The 18,424-nt window shown below is 34.4% G+C and overlaps 2 protein-coding genes across 4 annotated transcripts; one reads left to right on the top strand and one right to left on the bottom strand.

The window, feature by feature from the left end:
* The first annotated feature begins 309 nt into the window (after window positions 1–309).
* LOC132636364 (protein translation factor SUI1 homolog) lies at window positions 310–3,318 on the top strand. Of its 2 annotated transcripts, none has more exons than XM_060353199.1 (5): window positions 310–461; window positions 1,617–1,718; window positions 1,965–2,170; window positions 2,271–2,324; window positions 3,124–3,318. In XM_060353199.1, exons 2-5 carry the CDS (start codon window positions 1,682–1,684, stop codon window positions 3,166–3,168), a joined length of 342 nt encoding a protein of 113 aa, XP_060209182.1. In that variant the 5' UTR covers window positions 310–461; window positions 1,617–1,681; the 3' UTR covers window positions 3,169–3,318. The 2 variants fall into 2 exon arrangements, with proteins under 2 accessions (XP_060209182.1, XP_060209183.1); XM_060353200.1 differs by lacking the exon at window positions 310–461 and adding an exon at window positions 642–664.
* A 3,173-nt stretch (window positions 3,319–6,491) lies between these two features.
* Window positions 6,492–15,107, bottom strand: LOC132636363 (rab GTPase-activating protein 22-like). 2 transcript variants are annotated; one of them, XM_060353198.1, is made up of 13 exons: window positions 14,944–15,107; window positions 14,315–14,463; window positions 13,226–13,321; window positions 12,913–13,016; window positions 12,155–12,324; window positions 11,943–12,020; window positions 11,718–11,840; window positions 10,933–11,021; window positions 9,525–9,630; window positions 8,232–8,329; window positions 7,834–8,085; window positions 7,135–7,218; window positions 6,492–6,916 (listed from the first exon to the last, which is right to left on the bottom strand). In XM_060353198.1, the coding sequence occupies exons 2-13, from the start codon at window positions 14,405–14,407 to the stop codon at window positions 6,896–6,898; spliced, it is 1,314 nt and encodes a 437-aa protein (XP_060209181.1). In that variant the 5' UTR covers window positions 14,408–14,463; window positions 14,944–15,107; the 3' UTR covers window positions 6,492–6,895. The 2 variants fall into 2 exon arrangements, with proteins under 2 accessions (XP_060209181.1, XP_060209180.1); XM_060353197.1 differs by lacking the exon at window positions 14,944–15,107 and having other exon boundaries at window positions 14,315–14,713.
* Window positions 15,108–18,424: the final 3,317 nt, after the last annotated feature.

The following is an 18,424-nucleotide window of genomic DNA, read 5'->3' as shown; positions in this document are numbered from 1 at the left end:
TGAAATATTACATTTGTCGCTGTTTATAAATATACTTATACATTTTTCAAAAACTATATAATTAATATTCTAGTAAAATGAAAAACTATTCAAGCTAATATACGTGTATGATTTACATGTATAGGTGAAATGCTTTCTTTTAAAACCATAATATAAAGTGTATTTGTAATTGACTCATACGACAGGAGTATTTTACGTTAGTTACACTGACTTAACAAAAAGGAATAAGAAAATTAATTCCGATTAAGTGGAAGGTGAACATTAAAGGGGCCGCACAGTAGAGTATACTGCTCCATCACGCAGCCTATAATAGCTCCACTTCCGTTTCATAATTTGCGACCGACCTAACATATATTCTATCGATCCTTTCACATTGAAAATCTTTATATTCTTCATAGGCTTAACTTTACTCTCTACAATTTTAATCATCATCTCTCCATACCTTAAAACTTCCAAATCAGGTAATTTATATACCTCTTTATTTGTAACGTTTATCTATTTTAATGATAACTAATGTTCCAGTCAATTTGCGGTGGTGCACCTACTTTAATTACCTGTCATGAGTACAAGTTTCAAGAAATCATGTCCACCATGTTTGGAATTTAAGATCCCTTTTGAATGTGGTTTTATTTGTCTGACTAGTTGTTTAGGCGAAGAAATTCAGGTATTTCTTTGACGAATTGGGAATTTTATTTGTCGACTAATTGTTTAGGCCAAGAAATCCAGATATTTTATTTGTTTCATGCCGTTGATTGTTGTCTTTGTGCTGAAATATTGGTGTTTATAGATGCTTTTTCCAACTAATCGTAATAAAGGCTCCATCTTTCCTCTATAGTGCTACTATGGGTGTGTTTGGTACAAAGGAAAATGTTTTCTTTGAAAAATAATTGGGTTTCTTACTTACTTTCTTGAAAATAAAGTTTTTTTTTTTTTGGTCACGGAAAATGTTTAGTTTTTGTTGCTCTACCCTTTTACACAAGTATTCTGTAGATACAGTTTTGTGGCTTCAATTTTGATTTTACTTATTCTATACCTCTTGCTATGTAACTCATGCAAGAAAAATAGAATTTTTAGGTACTTATTTATATATTAAAAAAAAAAGATTTTTTCTTTTGAAAACACACTTTTTGCGGTTGAAGGTTTTGACTTTTGATATAGCGATGATTACACTTTTTAAACTCAGTTAGTGGTAACTTCTAATTTTTAATCCTTGTGATATTTGCTAAGCATATTTCATCTCGATTTAGTTAAAATGTGTTTTGTTGTCCTTTCACTTAGGAAATATGTTATATTTAGATTATTTTAGAACTATATAACCCTCAAATATGAATTAACAATATAGATATAATCATATCACATGGATAATTGAAGGGTCTAACAGGTAATAATGCATATTCACAAGCAGAAGGATCAAAAGCGCGCTTTCTTTTTAATTGAAGGTTAAACGTCGTGCTTTATAATCCATCTCAAAATAAGAATTTATCCATATTTCAGAGACGCCCCTTTGAGAAATTGATTGTGATTTTTCTTGCATAGTTGTTTTACCCTCGTATACTCCATGTTTATGCTTATTGTAGATAGTTGTACTAACTGCTGAAGGGTTCTCATTTTGCTAGGTCTAAGCATTCAAGTTTGAAGAATTGTGCGTGGTCTTATTTCCCTTTCGTTTCAGCCAAGTTTCATGTCTGAGCTCGATCTCCAAGTGCCTAATGCTTTTGGTATGCAACTCCTTCAATTTACGTTCCTCTTTGGTTGAATTTGGTGGATTTCACTATGTCTGTCATCTTTTTTTAATTCAATCACTTAAAAATTTTAATCTTGCAAGTAAGCACTTGTACGTATGAGGTTATATCTTTATATTTTATGTGGAAAAATGAAAATGTTGAGCGTGCTAGTTAAGAGTAGCTGTAATGTCCTAGTTATGCTTTATAATTGTAAATATTGTGGTGCTTTGCTGTCCTCAGATCCCTTTGCTGAGGCAAATGCTGAGAACTCTGGTGCGGGGACAAAAGATTATGTGCACATCCGTATACAACAAAGGAATGGTAGAAAAAGCCTGACAACTGTGCAAGGTTTGAAGAAAGAATTTAGCTACAATAAAATACTGAAGGATCTCAAGAAAGAGTTTTGCTGCAACGGCACTGTTGTCCAGGATCCAGAATTGGGACAGGTTTGTTTTGATGGATATTGATCTCTGTACCGTCTCAAAGAAAAAAGAAATATGGTGAGCATGACTAATGTATGGGTTTTTTTTTTTTTTGTCTTTGAAGGTTATTCAACTTCAGGGTGATCAGCGAAAGAATGTTTCAACATTTCTTGTCCAGGTAATTGTTCTTCACATCAACCAGCAGCATCTTTTTCTTATTTAAAATTATACCTGTGATGAGAGGGTAAAATAGAGGAAAGCACATTATACTTCTACCTCAATTGGTCATGTCTGATTTCTCTTTTTCTCAAATTGTCCTTTATTGGCCCCATGCTTTGGTTTAGTGGTAAGAGCTCAATGTTTGGTGTGTCGATTAGGCGCACATCATGTGTTGATCCCTGTTGCCGATAAAAACCTGGTATTTAAGTGTAGAAGGGTAGATGGCGGACTCATTATGCATCGAGTTTAGAACATTGCTTCAGATGGCCCTTGGGAATTTTTCGGTTATCAAATATGTATTTAAGTATGCTCTGTTCGTGCTGATTATGATGAGGCCTTTTTTTTTTTTCTCTGTGGAACTGAAATTGGCTATGAGTAAGTTGTGTTTTCGGTTCTTTTTATCTCCTTAGTCATTATACTGTCAACTTATAAACTCCTTAAAAAATCATATACTATTAATTGGTCATGAGTAGTTAGTTGCGTTTTAACCATAAATATCTATCTAGGCACCCATTATTTTGGTTGGGGAGAATTTTTTTCCCTTCTTCAGTCTTGGGAGTCTTTTATTGTTGGGATTATTTGCTGAATATCTCCTGATACCAGGGTCCGAATAGAGAAAAAGCAACGTTCACATTGTCACTAGGATGTTCTCTAGCTTGATCGAATTTTGTTTTGTTTGTTGGTAGTATTGGAATGTAATTTGTATTTAAGCTAATGTCTGAATTTTTTTTTATTATTATTTTTTTTTTTTGAAACAGGCTGGAGTAGTGAAGAAAGAACACATCAAAATTCATGGTTTCTGATTGCCAATATCAATCACTGCGCAGTTACAATACTTCTTTCTGTTCCAAATAATGCTGTTATGAACTTGAGTTGTTGTAAACTGTAAACTTGCTAATGTTGTTCTTCTGCTTGTTTGATATAAGTAATGTATTTGTTCTTGCTTTTCTCCATGAGGGTTCTGGCTTGTTTGATATAAGTAATGTATTTGTTCTTGCTTTTCTCCATGAGGGTTCTGGCTTGTTTGATATAAGTAATGCATATGTTCTTGCTTTTGTGCATAATGGTTCTGGCTTGTTTGATAAAGGTAATGAATTTGCTCTTGCTTTTCTGCGTAATTGTTTTGGGTTCTCTCTACGAGGAATTTCTCCATTTTCAGTACTCGAATCCGAATCATCTTGTTAAAGATGCAAAGGTCTTATCTATCCTACATCCCTCGATCGATTGTGAGGGATTCTACAATCATCAGAGAGCTAGAAAGTTGTCCTAGTAAAGTAATATTTTTGTACAGCAAATTACGGGGGAGGGGATATAACTTCAAATCAGAAGTTGCGGTGTATTGTTGCACCTGATGTGTTTTGTGACTATAGTTCAAGTGTAACATAAGTAAATCTGTACAGCAAATTAAGGGGGAGGGGATACAACTTCAAATCAGAAGTTGCAGTGTATTGTTGCACCTGATGTGTTTTGTGACTATAGGTCAAATGTAACCTAAGTAAAATTTTATTTTTTATGTACATATATAAAGTTTATGTGGAGTGCAGTGAGTGAGCTAGCTCGCGCCTCTGTAAATTTATGTATGCCTTTACAAATTCATTGTCTAATGTTCAAAATACTAACAACGCGCGTTGCATGACATGTCTAATGACAAATCATAAAAATTTGCCTTGATTTCTACGTCTCTTCAAATGTTTTTTATGTAACTTCAAATACTACTTGTACGTTTTCTTAATACTAGTATTCCTTCAATTAATACATCCAACAGAAGTACCTTAATTCATTTGTATATGGTAAAACCATTCCCACTAGTTTGTTGGAAAAAGGTGGTGGCTAAAAAGAGAGTATTTCATCTTACCTTTGTTCATAATGGGACTAATCCTGATAAGGATCCTCAGGTGCCTGGAAAACAACAGTGTCTGATTTCATTTTTTAAGAAGAACACATCTCATATTAATATTATATTGCAGCTGGTGATGGATTCCCTTCTAAGGTGTTTTCCAATGTGAAGAATGTGCTCTTCCAACAGATTTGCCTAAAAGAAATGCAGCATTTAGATTCCAAGTTGGCTTCTTGCTAGCAGTTTTGCTTGCTCCCTTCACTTCTCTTATTTTGACTGATAACTTCGTCTGATTACTGTATTGTGAGCTGGTATATATGATCCCAATTCTAGGAAACCACCTTTGGTTTCTCTTCTGCGGTAAGTTTATATCTTTGCCTTTTTAAAAAAATAAATAAAGATTAGCATGGATTGGTCTTTGCTTACTTATTAAACCGTTTCTGTATTGAGCTTTTCTAGAGGCAATAGTCATGAAGGTAGTGTACATATGATAATAAGCAAAGCATCTATTACAGGCTTTCAGAATTAGAAAACTGTAGTTAACACAGCAAAACGTTGTATTATGAGTAATTGAAATTGCATAAAATTATGTTACATCTTAAGCTATATTCAACTCAACTATTAGCGCTGACCGAGTTTACCCAGAGAGGCCTCACACCATGAAATATATCTTAACCAACTTATAAGTAACTTAGTTTTCTTATCAACTCCAGAACTGAGTATTACATGTTCCGTCACCAAGAATATGTGCTTATTTGCAGATTCATTGGGTCACTCACATCATTCTGAGTATTTTAGTCCACCAAAGTGCACGGATTTCTTATGTGTGCGTCTTCAAACTACAAGTAAATGTTGCAAACTGGCTCGTAGACGAGCAAATGGCAATAAACCAACACACTCCATGTCATCGTTCCATTATTCTTGTTCTTTATGTTTTCACGAGGCAAAGGTATTAAATCGGTCTTTCCACACCAACACTCAATTGTGCTTGTTCTTTAACTTTTCATGGGCAGCATGTGAGAGCTACTCTATGCTAGCTTTGTACTAGTCTTATGCAAGACGAACCATCGATGCCATTACTTCATTGGACTTTTTTCTTTAGCTCTTCACAGAGCATAAGCAGTAAACTGGCTTGTTTCACCCCATTGGGCTTGTTCTTTAGCTATCCATGGCAACGACATGAGAGCTATTCTCTGCCATCTTCATATCTTCTCATTAAGCCATCAACACATCACTTATTGGGTTTGTTCTTTTAGCTCGCCACAGGGCAAAGCCAGTAAACTGGCCCATTTCACGCTAATCACCCCATTGGGCTTTTTCTTTTAGCTCTTCATGGCGCCGTCAACAAAGAGAGCTACTCTCTGCTATCTCAATACGCATCCCCTCAAAACTATCAACATTGATACCAACTTATTGTGCTAAATAGCTCAGAGATACTTTCAACTTGGTGTGATACTGTCCATTGTGAGCCAAACCTCCAAGATTTTTCCCAAAAGATCTCTCATTCAGATTGTAAACACCCTATATGTAATTTTTCTTATCAACTTCCAATGGGACTTGGTTCGTACACCCTACAGTTACAGACGTAGAGTGGACGAGATAAAACATCAATGCTCCAACCAGTGCAAAAGGCTCATGCCGGCTATAACAATGAATCAAAGGCAGCATCCACTGCCTAGGGTCTTTTTCTGCCTGGCCATCTATGAGACGCTAGATACTGAAAATGATAAGAGAGACAAAACAATACAAAACGAAAGGAGAGACAAATGCAAGCTTGAGTCCGGCCTCTTATGAATAAAAACTCAGTTTTAATGACAATATGTTTTACTTTATTGTCCATCCTCTGGCAAGCTTCAATTTATCTTGGATTCGGGCAGACTCCAATGCAAAAGCCTCAAATAACATCACTTGTTTTCAAGAATCGACTAACTTAGGAGTAGTAGTTTAGACTTATTTGCTAGTTAAATATTTCTTGCAATATAATTCACTTTGCAAAATAGATGAGCAGTTTCTTTGTAATGTGATTATATCATACTGCACAGATGTTTAGCATAATTTACTCCTTTTTGTAAAAAGTATTCTTTGACCATTTCTATTTCAGCTCATGAGTATTTCTGGCGGCCACATTCAAGAAAATCATTCACATAGAATATTAACGTTAGGAGTTTTTTCTGTTATCGCTCTCCATTTATTGTGCTTTCCCTCTTGATTTTTGTCTCGGAGCATTTTGACTGTATATCTTAAAAGCCAGCATAAAAGAAAATCAAAACTAAGATGAAAACATTGCTCTGTCCCGAAACATGAATGAGATTATCGTCTGGATAAACTTATTCCTCCAATTTCCCTTGATGGAAAATAACATTTGGTATTTTACAACTTTAATAATACAAACCTTTGGAAGAGTGTCCTTGTACTCCGAAGACCCTTGAGAGCACATTATACTTTGAATCAGTACACGTATATAAAGAGAACCCTAATATGGGACCAGATTAGAATGGTATTTTACATGTCTTAGAACATCACAACAACAGTAGCAAAAGCAGCTAATGTTCCTCGACAGGGCCAAAAATCAGAATATAGATTCTTGTCATACCTTCTTGGCCGGCAATGAGTTGCTACCGGAAGAAAAAAAGTTGATACCGTTGTTTTCATTGAGAATATTACATGAGCTCCATAGTAGTCGCTCTGCTCGACTACCTATTGTTGTTGGCTGCCTGTTTTAACCAGAAGCAGTATTTACAAATGAAATCAGTCTTTCTTAATCAATCTTGCAAATATTGCTACCTTTTTTACAGTAAGATACTAATACTGCAAGAATGACAGTTTCTCATGTACTTACGGGTGATATCATGTTTTTGCTTTCATGTTACTTGTAATGTGACAATAAAGTTGGACACACATTTTGATTTAACCATCATTTAGGAAAGGTTACCTTCTTAAGATACTTCTTTTGAAGTTTCATTGCGCTACTGCAAGCCTTTTTGGCATCCAAGTTTCCAGTAATGTTATTCAGTATCTGAAAAATATTAAGCAAATAATTTAGAGTATGAATTCCTAATGGGCAAGAAATGATCTAACTAAGGAATGAAGTAAAACTTACAAGTAACCGAAAACGTCAAAAACACAACCTACATATACTCCATTTGCATATCTATACTAGAGATCCATAATTTGTAACAGTCATTTAGATTTTAGACACTTTTCACGGACTTCTTAATTCTTGGAATATCCAGTATATCGGTTGCATGACAAATACATGTGGATTTCAAATCTTTGGTGCAATCAATTAACAGTAGATATCCATAACACACTAGATAAATGAGAGGCTAAGAGTGTCTCTGCCTGAAATTATCTTTTATGTATGTACTTTAAAATCTACAGCCTACAGGTCCAAAAAACCATCTTATAGCGGTTTTTTTATTTTTAAATGCAATAGCTATCCTTTCTATTCATCCTACAAGGGGCAGTAAGGGTAGATGTGAATTTTCGTGATCAGAAGTTCTGTATGATGTGCTTATTAACTAACTTGTTTCACCATAGACTATGATAATTGCCTATCAGAGATTAGGAAAAGGGAATCCATGAGTTGGAGACCAAAATAGCACCTAATTTACATATTTGTCAAACCAACCTTAACAACCTCGTCCAATCCTCTAGCTTCTGTTAACTTCGCACTCTTGTCCTTCAGGACGCTGGCTACTAGGAAAACAGAAATTGGGAGGGGAGCTTCTGCATCTTTACCTCCACTTCTCAAAATCTCTCTTTCATATTTCCCGTACTGGCGTATTGATTTTACTTTTGCTTGTCCAGATTTTTCAGCAATTAAGTTAGGGTCTTCAGACATAAGAAAAAATTCCGGATCATATTCCAGAGCCCACATCATCTGTTGGAAAAAGTGGACAATACGAACATCATGGTCAAAACCATAAATTTTTAGAGAAGGAAAATTTATTAGTGGCTTCGCAGGCATCCAGATGCAAAGCCATTTAAATAACGATCAGGAAAACATTATTAGGTAATGAATCTTACCTCCCAAAGATATAATGAATCAGCAAAAGAAAATTCTCGACGGAACAAAACCATGAGCATTCGAAAAGCAAACACGTAATTACCTCCACCTAATGTTTCTGTGGGCCAACATCACGAAGAAATTCAATGATACTTTTCAACAAGATGAAGCATAAAAATAGAGAATCACGGAATACTTTTGATAATTAAAATTTGTACAAGAAGATTAATTCTCAAACAATTAAATATATATAAGAGGATCACACTGAGAGACTCAGCTCACAAAAGAACATTCAAAATGGCTGCAAGCTAGTTCTTTAATCAGTTCAAACTGGGTACTGATTGTGTCTCGATAACTGAAGCAACGTAAAAAGCAATTGATGGGAAAATTTACAGAGCTCTATATAGACCAGAATATTCTAACATAACGGAAATTCAAGAAAGTCAAAAGAAATCAATGAATTTGAACAGAAGCTTGTGTTAAGAAGTAAGCTATCAAAATAGCACTATCCACATTTTCCACCCCTTTTTTCAACCATCAAATTTAATATAATTAAAATTTAACAAAATCAAGGAAAGCCTGCTGCCGCTAAGCCAACTTGGACATGCCCAGCCAGCAAACAGAATGTTAGTGAAGGTATCTTTAACTTCCAATTTATTCTAGTTCTGCCAGTTCAACTTCACACACACAAAGAAAAAGGTCTTATCTATTGGTTGTGAAAGAATTACTAGGACATATAGTATGGTGCATAATTGACTCCTGCTCATGTTATGTAAATTTTAAACAAAAGGATTGATTAATGAGTATCAATTTCTTAGACAAAATATAATTCTCACCAGAGGCATAACCAAGATTTGAAGTTTATGAGTTCAAAATTTTAGTTCTTTTAAGTTATTGAAAAGGGCAGCCCGGTGCACTAAGCTCCCGCTATGCGCGGGGTCCGGGGAAGGGCCGGACCACAAGGGTCTATTGTACGCAGCCTTATCTTGCATTTCTACAAGAGGCTGTTTCCACGGCTCGAGCCCGTGACCTCCTGGTCACATGGCAGCAACTTTACCAGTTACGCCAAGGCTCCCCTTCCTTTTAAGTTTTGAGATTTAACTTAATAATTTGTATACATTCAATAGAATTTTTTATGACAAATATAGAATTTAAATCAAAACTAATGAATTTGACTGAACCCGTAATTGAAAAACTAGCTCCGGGGCCCCTAATTCTCAACTAGCAAAAGATACTATAGATCGGCTGAAGTCATAAAACTATACATATATCGGAATAGCTCAGTATTTAAGTATAAAGTAGAGAGATGGTACCTAAGTGCTGGTGAAGTTTGGGATCAATAACTTGAGTTATTGATGCTAGATTACTCAGCTGAGCCTCCACTCCAACAGAATTTCCAGTAGATCTGAAATTCCTTCTCTTTAAAATGGGTCAAAACACCTAGTATTAGTCACAATATTACAAACATAAATAATGTATGTTAAACCAGCAGCTAAAGATGTAAAAGCCTATAGATGCATATCTATAAGCACAGAAACTAAGGAATGAAGTTTCAACAACCTGAGTTGTGTAACCTCATCAGCTTTTCCCGGATATTTTAATTTTGGTGTAGTAAGATATTCTTCTTATATAATTTATGATTGTTTCTGTCCTCTAAGAAACTTCAGCTCAAATAGAAAGGATGAAGGATTTGACATGATTGTATGTATGATTGCCGATGGAACTATCAGAATCTAAGGAATTGCAAGGGATAGCAATGCTACTAGATATCAAAGGGATAAATGCACACAACTTAATAAGGACTGAAGTTTATTTTTGTATTACTTATGTTGTTTTCCTGTTTTTGACTCAGACTTTATCTCAATCACTTCAGTTCATTTAGTACTATTTAAATTGTTTTTCTGTCATCCAGGTTTATCTCCTATAGTTATCATGTACAGACTTTGTATGTATCAGGACTCTATGTTACAGTCGTGTATAGCCCTTTAGATACTGCACAGTACAAGTTAATAAAAGGTCAATTCATTCTTCAATATTGCTCTACTCTTTACAACATAATGTTTCTCTCAGCTCTGCGGAGAAGATTAAACCTTAACGGCATTTCAAACCGCAATGGAAAGAAACTATCTCGGTACGAAAGGAATAATGCATTTAGGATTAGAAGGATAAGCCTGTATAATTCAAAATGCTTAAAAAGAGATGCTAATCGAGGAAACTTGTGCCTGGATCAAATATGGAAGCATGTAACAGACACGACAATGTTAGGCAAGGTATCATAAGTGGTTAATTGTCAAATTTAGGATAGATGGCAATCACTGGTCTCTCCCGCCTCCATCTCTGTGTGTGTGTGGGTTTTTTTTTTTTTTTTTTTTGGGGGGGGGGGGGGGGGGGGGGGGGGGTGTATGTGCGCGTGTGTCAGTGGACACCACCAATGTTGTAACTCTACTGCCCCAACCATTTTTATGGCAAGCACTGCAACACACAGTGTGAAAAATGAAATCCTCTTTTTTATTTGTTAATCCAGATGTATACTGGAATTCAGGGGGATAACAAAAGAGTTCTGTTACGAAATGATGCGAGTATTCAAAAAAATTCAGGAAATTACCAGGCATCAGAGTAGTAAGATTATATTAGGACTGGATAGCCCATGGTAGTTCAAAGTACAATTTACACAATTAGGGCATACGCAGGCAGTCTGAGTAAAGATTAATATTATTGTACCAGTCTCTTCATCATACGTTCAAAGCACCAAAACGCATCTGCTTCATCATCAAGTAGCATAATCATGGGAGAGCAAAGATCACTCATTCCTGTTCAGCATTGTCAAATGTTAAAAGAGTTTCAGCACAAGCTCGAAGCAATAAATAAGAGAGAAGCTTGTGATCATGTATAAGGAATACAATGGACTCAAAAAGGTAAGTAGAAGGATGATTTTCCGGTGGAGATAAAGTTTATGCGGACAATGACAAAAATATGAATGCTGGAGTGAAGAAAAAACACAAAAGGACCGTGCGTAAAATATGGATACCTTCCCTTGCAAGAACAATTTATGATGGAACATTTAACTTATAGAGATTTTGAGGGTACACAGATTTGAGCAATTGGAAAAGATCGTCAACTTAAGCATAGTGCATAGTAGTAAGTCAAAATAAGTAAACACTAGAACATTCAAACTAGTATCACTAACACGAGTTCTAACTTCTTCTTCTTTTTCTTTTTTTTTTTTTTTTTTTGTTTTGACAAGGGAACTCGCAGCCGCTACCCTTTGGGTGCGCATAGGGTAAACCCCGCTCCTGTGCCCGCAAACCACACAGGAGAGATAAATCCCCTGCTATCGTAGGCAGGGGGTTTCGAACTTGAGACCTCCATTATGAAAGCCTCATGCTCAACCAACTGGGCCACCCTTGATCTATTGCAAACGATTCACTGTGCTAAAGCAATTACAGGATCACAAAGAAGCCAAAATACTGGAAGAATTATCTTAAGAGCATACTATAATAACCCACCTTGACAATAACTAACTTCTTTGTCAAACCAAGAATAAACAGCCAGAATATCCCAAAGCTTCGATAGATTCTCTTGTTTCTCATAAAAGACAAGTGTCCTGTCGGTACGAATCACATCCAATCCTAGCATAATACGAACAAGGATGAAAAGATTTAACATACAAACAAAGAAATTAATTGTGAAGATACAGAAACAAGCTTATGCAATCTGTATACATAACCAACCTATCTGGTGTAACGAGAGTTTCCACTGGATTATTTTTTTGTCGTGCTCCTTCACCAATTCAAAATCACCAGAAAGACCTGCAATTCCATGATATCAAAAAAACGGTCACTGTATGCAGCATACAAGAACCTTTCCACCAGAACGACAGGAAGACAGAGAGAACGAGAAAGAGAAAGCAGACTACTTGGAAACTGAACATGTTAAGGAATACCATTTTGACCAGCTGAAGTTGGTTCTCTTGCCGCATTCAACTCTTGAAGAACTATAGGATCTCGAATAGGGTCACCATCTTCGGTGATTACAGGTGCAGAAATAAACCGACCACTTCCAATCAAGGGAAACATCACACGACATTCTTCTTTCAATCTAGCATACTGTACCCTGAATGCATACAAGAAATGCGTGTTGAGAATGTGATTTTGAAATGGATCAGTATTGATATATACTGTTGAATGGCAAAGTATTATCAAATTTCACGAGTGAAGATAATTTGTCTGTTGCTGAATCATAGATACAAAATATGCAAAAGCCAAATCTTCATATATGAAGCTTTGGAAACCACCCGCGCAAGATAGAGTACAAGGACTTCCAGGATGCAACATTTGAAGCAGCAAAACGAGATAGCAATATGCATATTTTATGACGAAAAGAACAATGGTCATTAGTATTAGGGATACAAAAATGGGTTTAAGTTTCAACATCTAATTGTAAATTAACATCTATTCACAGGGTTTATCTTCTGGACAAAATGATGGGTTAATTAATGATGTAACTATTCCATATGAAGCGGTTTGGAAAGCCTAGATCCTGCAAGCAGCTGAAAACAAACTATTTTTGAGTCACCTCCAACAATAACTTCTCTTGTAATTCTACTCGAGTAACTAGCTTAGGATGATGAAGCACATAGTTTGCAAAAATTTAATTGTTGTCCGGGTATATTCATACTTGCTTAATAAAGAAAAAATATACCTCCGACGTTGTCGTAACTGCTCTCGTTCCTCAAATGTGCTCTTTGAATCATAACAACCCAGTAAGAACTCCCAAACTTCACCTCTAATTGATGGATGAATACCCTAAAAGCCACGAATACTCGATACTTAGCATTCTGGTACACTGAACTTGCCAAAAATAGTTTAAGAAAGACTAGGATTATGTCACACAAATTTATTAAATCAGTACCACAAAAAAAAAAATAGCATCAAACAAACAATAAAGATGCAGAATTGCAATATTACTGAACTATATGGCACATAAACTGACAGTAACTTGAAGCTAACCTTACCCCACGACAAATTCGACTAAGTATTTTGCCTATGTCAAGATAACCTTCTTCGGTAAATGCAGCATGCCATCTTCTTGCACTTAGGGTTTTCCCAACCTGAATAAATAGATCATTAGATAATAAATATGAGGAAAAACATTAGAAATGAAGGGTGACAAGGATTCAATTCAATCCATCAATCACACCTCAATCCAAAACCAAGTTGAGGTCGTTATATGAATCCTCTTCCGTACGCTCTATTTGAGCTCATTCATTCCAGAGAAAATCAGGAGTTATCTAAAACTAGAGGTTCTTTAAATGTCACGATTATCTTTACATTGACGTACAAGCTTTTAACAAGACTAAAAAGATTCATTGCAAATCTCGAACCTTACATAAGTGTAATAACTATGATGCTTATAGATTTGGGAGTATTTACATACATGGAGTAGGGGGTTTATAGCTAACGAGTGTTGGTTGGATAGGAGAATAGGTATTTACTTTTTAGGAGCTTAATGCATATGCTACAAACACTGTAAACACTCTTCAGAAATCTAATCAAATTTAGCTTCAAACACTGTAAATGCATATGTTCATCATATTAACATGAGAAGAATTAGAACTCATATTACTTCTCATATAGTTCTTGAATATCCAAATATTAATTTTAAAATATTAAGTTGATCTAATCCAATTTAGCTTCAAAGACTAGTCAAATTGACTCTTGAGAAATCTAATCAAATTTAGCTTCAAATATTAGTCAAATTGACTCTCGGGAAATCTAATCAAATTTAGCTCAAAGATTAGTCAAATTGACTCTCATGAAATCTAATCAAATTTCGCTTCAAAGATTAGTCAAATTGACTCTCGGAAAATCTAATCAAGTTTAGCTTCAAAGATTAGTCAAATTGTCTCTCGGGAAATCTAATCAAATTTAGCTTCAAAGATTAGTCAAATTGTCTCTCGGGAAATCTAATCAAGCTTAGCTCCCAAGATTATTCAAATTGACTACCGGGAAGCGAAAAGTGTCACGTAAATTGGAACATAAATTGGAACAGATGGAGTATATTGTACAATCATGATAATATTTATCTAGAAAAGACCAATTACCTTGATTCTAAACTTGGTTTCTGGAACATCATCAGCATATTCAGGACGAACTTGATAGAATGAATCAGCAGTAGCTCCATGGCTCCTCCACATTCTTGACAATGTCTTAAAAGGTTTTTGCTACCTTCAAAGCAAACTCCTAAAATCAACTATTCAATACCAACTAAGCTTTATCAGAATTTCAACAACAAGAACAGAGGTGGGACCCACCTCATACCTATTTTTTATTTGCTTAGCTGGTTGATGTTTTAACAGAGAGATAAAAAAGACTAGTTAAAAAGCAAACAAAAGCACAATCAGAAAATTAAAGAAAACAGGGTAGGAAAAGTTTCCCCCTTTTTCTTTTAACGCGACATCTGCCCCAATCTACGCGACACAATTCAGATTTCAAGAGTCCCACCGTTTTAATTTTAACCGAAAATTTAGATATAAAACCTTTAAATTATTCAAAATAAAATTTATATATTTAAAAATTAGTAAAAAGTACTACAACTCACATTAATTGACAATTAAAATCTAATTTTTTGCTACCTCGAAAGCTCCTCAAATCAACAATTTCTATATTAACAAGTAACAACCGTTGATCTGAATTTCAATAATAAGAACAGAAAGGGGGACCCACATCATACCTTTATTTTTATTTTTTTTTGCTTAGGTGGTTGGGGTTTTAACAGAGATAGAAAGACCAGTTAAAAGCAAAAAAAAAAAAGTACAAAGGGAAAAGGGTAGTATATTTTTTGACTTTTGTTTTTATGTTTCAAGAGTATTATTTGCATTAAGGAGTTGAGGGTAGTTGATGCATGTTTGGCAGCCTGTTTCTCAAATTTCCTGTTGCTTTCTTCTCACAAACTGGGGGTGTGGGTGGGGTTGGCGTGGGGTTAGGGAATGTCCAGATTGGACAGTGGGGTCGTCGATTGGTCTATTTGACCGAGAAATGTGAAGAAATTGCACAGTTTCCCCTTCAAATGGGCTTATCTTTAATTTTTGCCCTGGTCTTTAATTTTTATACTTCAAAATCGTTCCCATGTGAGACATAAGTTCTTTAATTGTTTGAATGGTTGTTGCCTATTCTTTCGTAATGTATCATATTATATTATATTGTATTACATTATTGTAATAAATACAATATATGGATAGATTGTGTTATTTTTCTTCGTTGCATAATGCTAGACATTAACAATTTGAAGGATAAACCTATAAAAAAATTAGGATACAATGTATAGCCATCATGAAAAGTTATGATAAATGATAAAATATAATTATTAGATAATGAGTAAAGAAAAAATAAGAAAAAAAAATAAGGTAACGACGCGATAACACCAAATCGGTCTTTACATAAAATGATATTTTTCGTTGTTACGTAACGATGAATTTAAACACCAATACATAAAGCACAATAAAAATAAATATTGTATTTAAACTAACAACATAATACGATACAATAACTAACACCCATCCAAACAAGCTCCGACATAACTTGCGAAATATTATGATTAAAAAGTATAAATCTTATTCCCTGCCAAAAAAATTATTGAACAAATGCAAATGACCCTAGAAATGCGGTGAGAGGAGAGAGGAAGTGGGGAGAGGGCCATTTGGAAATGGTCCACTTGTATTTGGTCTGATATCAAACGTGGGATTTGGGTCAACTCAAAGGGAACGACTTTCTTCTTTGATTTTTCAAGAAATTTTTACTGAAATGTCCTACTTAGGAGGGGAATTTAATTTTTGGTCCTACTAAAAAAGGTTCAGTTAATATAGATATGAGAATTTGACGGTGTATGACAAGTTGGATCATTAAATGAAATAACTTAGGGTTCGTTTGGTACTTGGACAAGAGGCGAGCTATTTATGTATTAGTTTTTGTATTAATTTATATCAAGTTTAGTAGCTAGTAAAGAGATATCTTATTCATGTATTAATTTTGCATGCTTATATCGCGTTAAGTAGCTAGTTAGGAAGTAAGTTATTCATTTATAAAATTAGTATGACGTTTGGTTTGCGAATTAAAAAACTTACACAACTAATACATGTATACATTATGACCGAATCTATACATTATTTTATGTGGGGTTGAAGATGAAATAATTAATACATGAATAACTAATACATGAATAAAAAGTTAAAATGACAATATTACCCTTAGCACTCCCCACTTAAATACTTTTCTTTTCTAAGCAAATATTTTTCTATAATTTTGTAAGATAATATTATAATATTTTGTAAAAGAAAATTTAATTTTATTGTAAACAAATATTTTAATTTTAAAAATATATAGTATTTATTTACTTTTAATATAACAAACCAACATCCAAAAAAATAATTATACATAACTAAATCCTGTACAACAAATACTTACATAACTAAAACATGCATAACTAATACCTGTGTTACTAATGCGTATATTACTAATACCTACATAATTCTAACTAACTATCAAATGACCTCTTAAGCTTTTGAAATTCGTATCTAGATAACTAATGTTTTACTCCTCCTCCTCCTTTTTCTTCTTCTTTTTTTTTTCCCATCTTCTCCACTTAAAAAAAAAAAAAAAAAAAAAAAAAAAAAAAAAAGAGGACCTATCACTTATTTATGATTTATGATTGATTGATTGATTGAAGAAACTTTAAAAAACATCATGATTAAAAATTGTTAAACTTGATTTTTGAAGAAGACAGACAATGTCTATTAATTTTTTAAGATTTACATTGAATCTAATCATTGAAAATTATTGGGATTGGTGCTTATGTTGGAAAAATATTAGAAATGATTACGTTAAGAAGAATAAATAAGAGACAAACAAAATATAGTAATAACAGTGTAGATAAGACAAAGTTGAAATTGAAAAATCCGATTCAAGGCACGCTATGGATAGCGTTGTCTTCAAAGTAGATTTCGTCGCCACCCCGGTGCAAATAGCAAAATAGCGTTCTACTCTCAAGATACAATGAACCACTCAGGAATCTTCTAATGTGCACTCAAATAGAAGTTCCGGAGAACTCTTTTAATCTCTCGACTGCTTTAGTAGAAAGGAAGAGGTACAAATGTAGAATTGTTACAAGAATTTTTCCTAAGTCTGAAATATTTTCTAAGTGCTGAAAACCTACAGCAAATCTAGTATTTATAAGATGTAAAAAAAAAAACTAAAACACCTTTTCAAAGAAAGAATGCAACCCTTAAGATTGGATGACACATTTTCATAATGAATAGGTGTATTCTTTAAAGATGAGTAATACCTATTCATAATATATTATGTCTTTTCAGAGGTGTGTTTAAATTTCAAATCACATCTAAAATAAATTCTAATAATCCCCACATGATTCAAGAATTTAAAGAACACAAAAGCAGTCTTTTATAATGATTTCATTGGAGGTGTCTTGTGGACTTGAACCTCACTTAGTATGATGACTTCTAACTGGAAGGACCATAGTGAACAAAAGTCTTGAACTAGGGCCTTGTAGCCTGATCTTCAATTCAACATACGCATTATACGAGATTTTTATTGAGTTCATAAACAGGATCGCGTGTTAACGACCTTGTGCTCGTATCTTGATTCGCGAGTGCTCCAAAGAAAAACCCAATCTCATATGTTGTGGCCTCACAACCACACTCGAATAGGTTAATCCTTCAAGGATATGTGTAACAGAAGCATATCTAGCGTCATTTGCTATGAATTCATTCAGAGTATCTACTCTTCCTACCCGTTACATCAAGTACCATGATAATTAATCATTCACGAAGGGACTAAGATAAAAAGATAAATTATGGTACTTCTTCAATTACTAGACAGCTTGTTATTACCATATTGAACCTTTGCCATGGGATCTCCAATCAGTAAGGTTGGGTTGTGTGACACCTCCGAAAATTTTCCGTGAGCATACAATGAATAGACCAACGAAGAGTATGAGTGTACGATGTTTTACTAAGAAGGGAATGACTACCAATGAGTTTTGAAAACGCGAAGGTTACAGATTTGCATTGCGACCCAGTGGTCATAAAACACAATACGGGCCGTAAAGTGATTTACGGACCGTAAAGTGCCATCGTCCTCCAACTATCAAAACTTCAACTTTCTGTCAAATGTTGAAATGGTTAAATACGACTCAGAAT

Source organism: Lycium barbarum, chromosome 4 (genome assembly GCF_019175385.1).
Source record: "Lycium barbarum isolate Lr01 chromosome 4, ASM1917538v2, whole genome shotgun sequence".
Taxonomy (NCBI): domain Eukaryota; kingdom Viridiplantae; phylum Streptophyta; class Magnoliopsida; order Solanales; family Solanaceae; genus Lycium; species Lycium barbarum.
The sequence above is the reverse complement of the archived record's forward strand: the minus strand, read 5'-3'. Positions and strand labels throughout refer to the sequence as shown.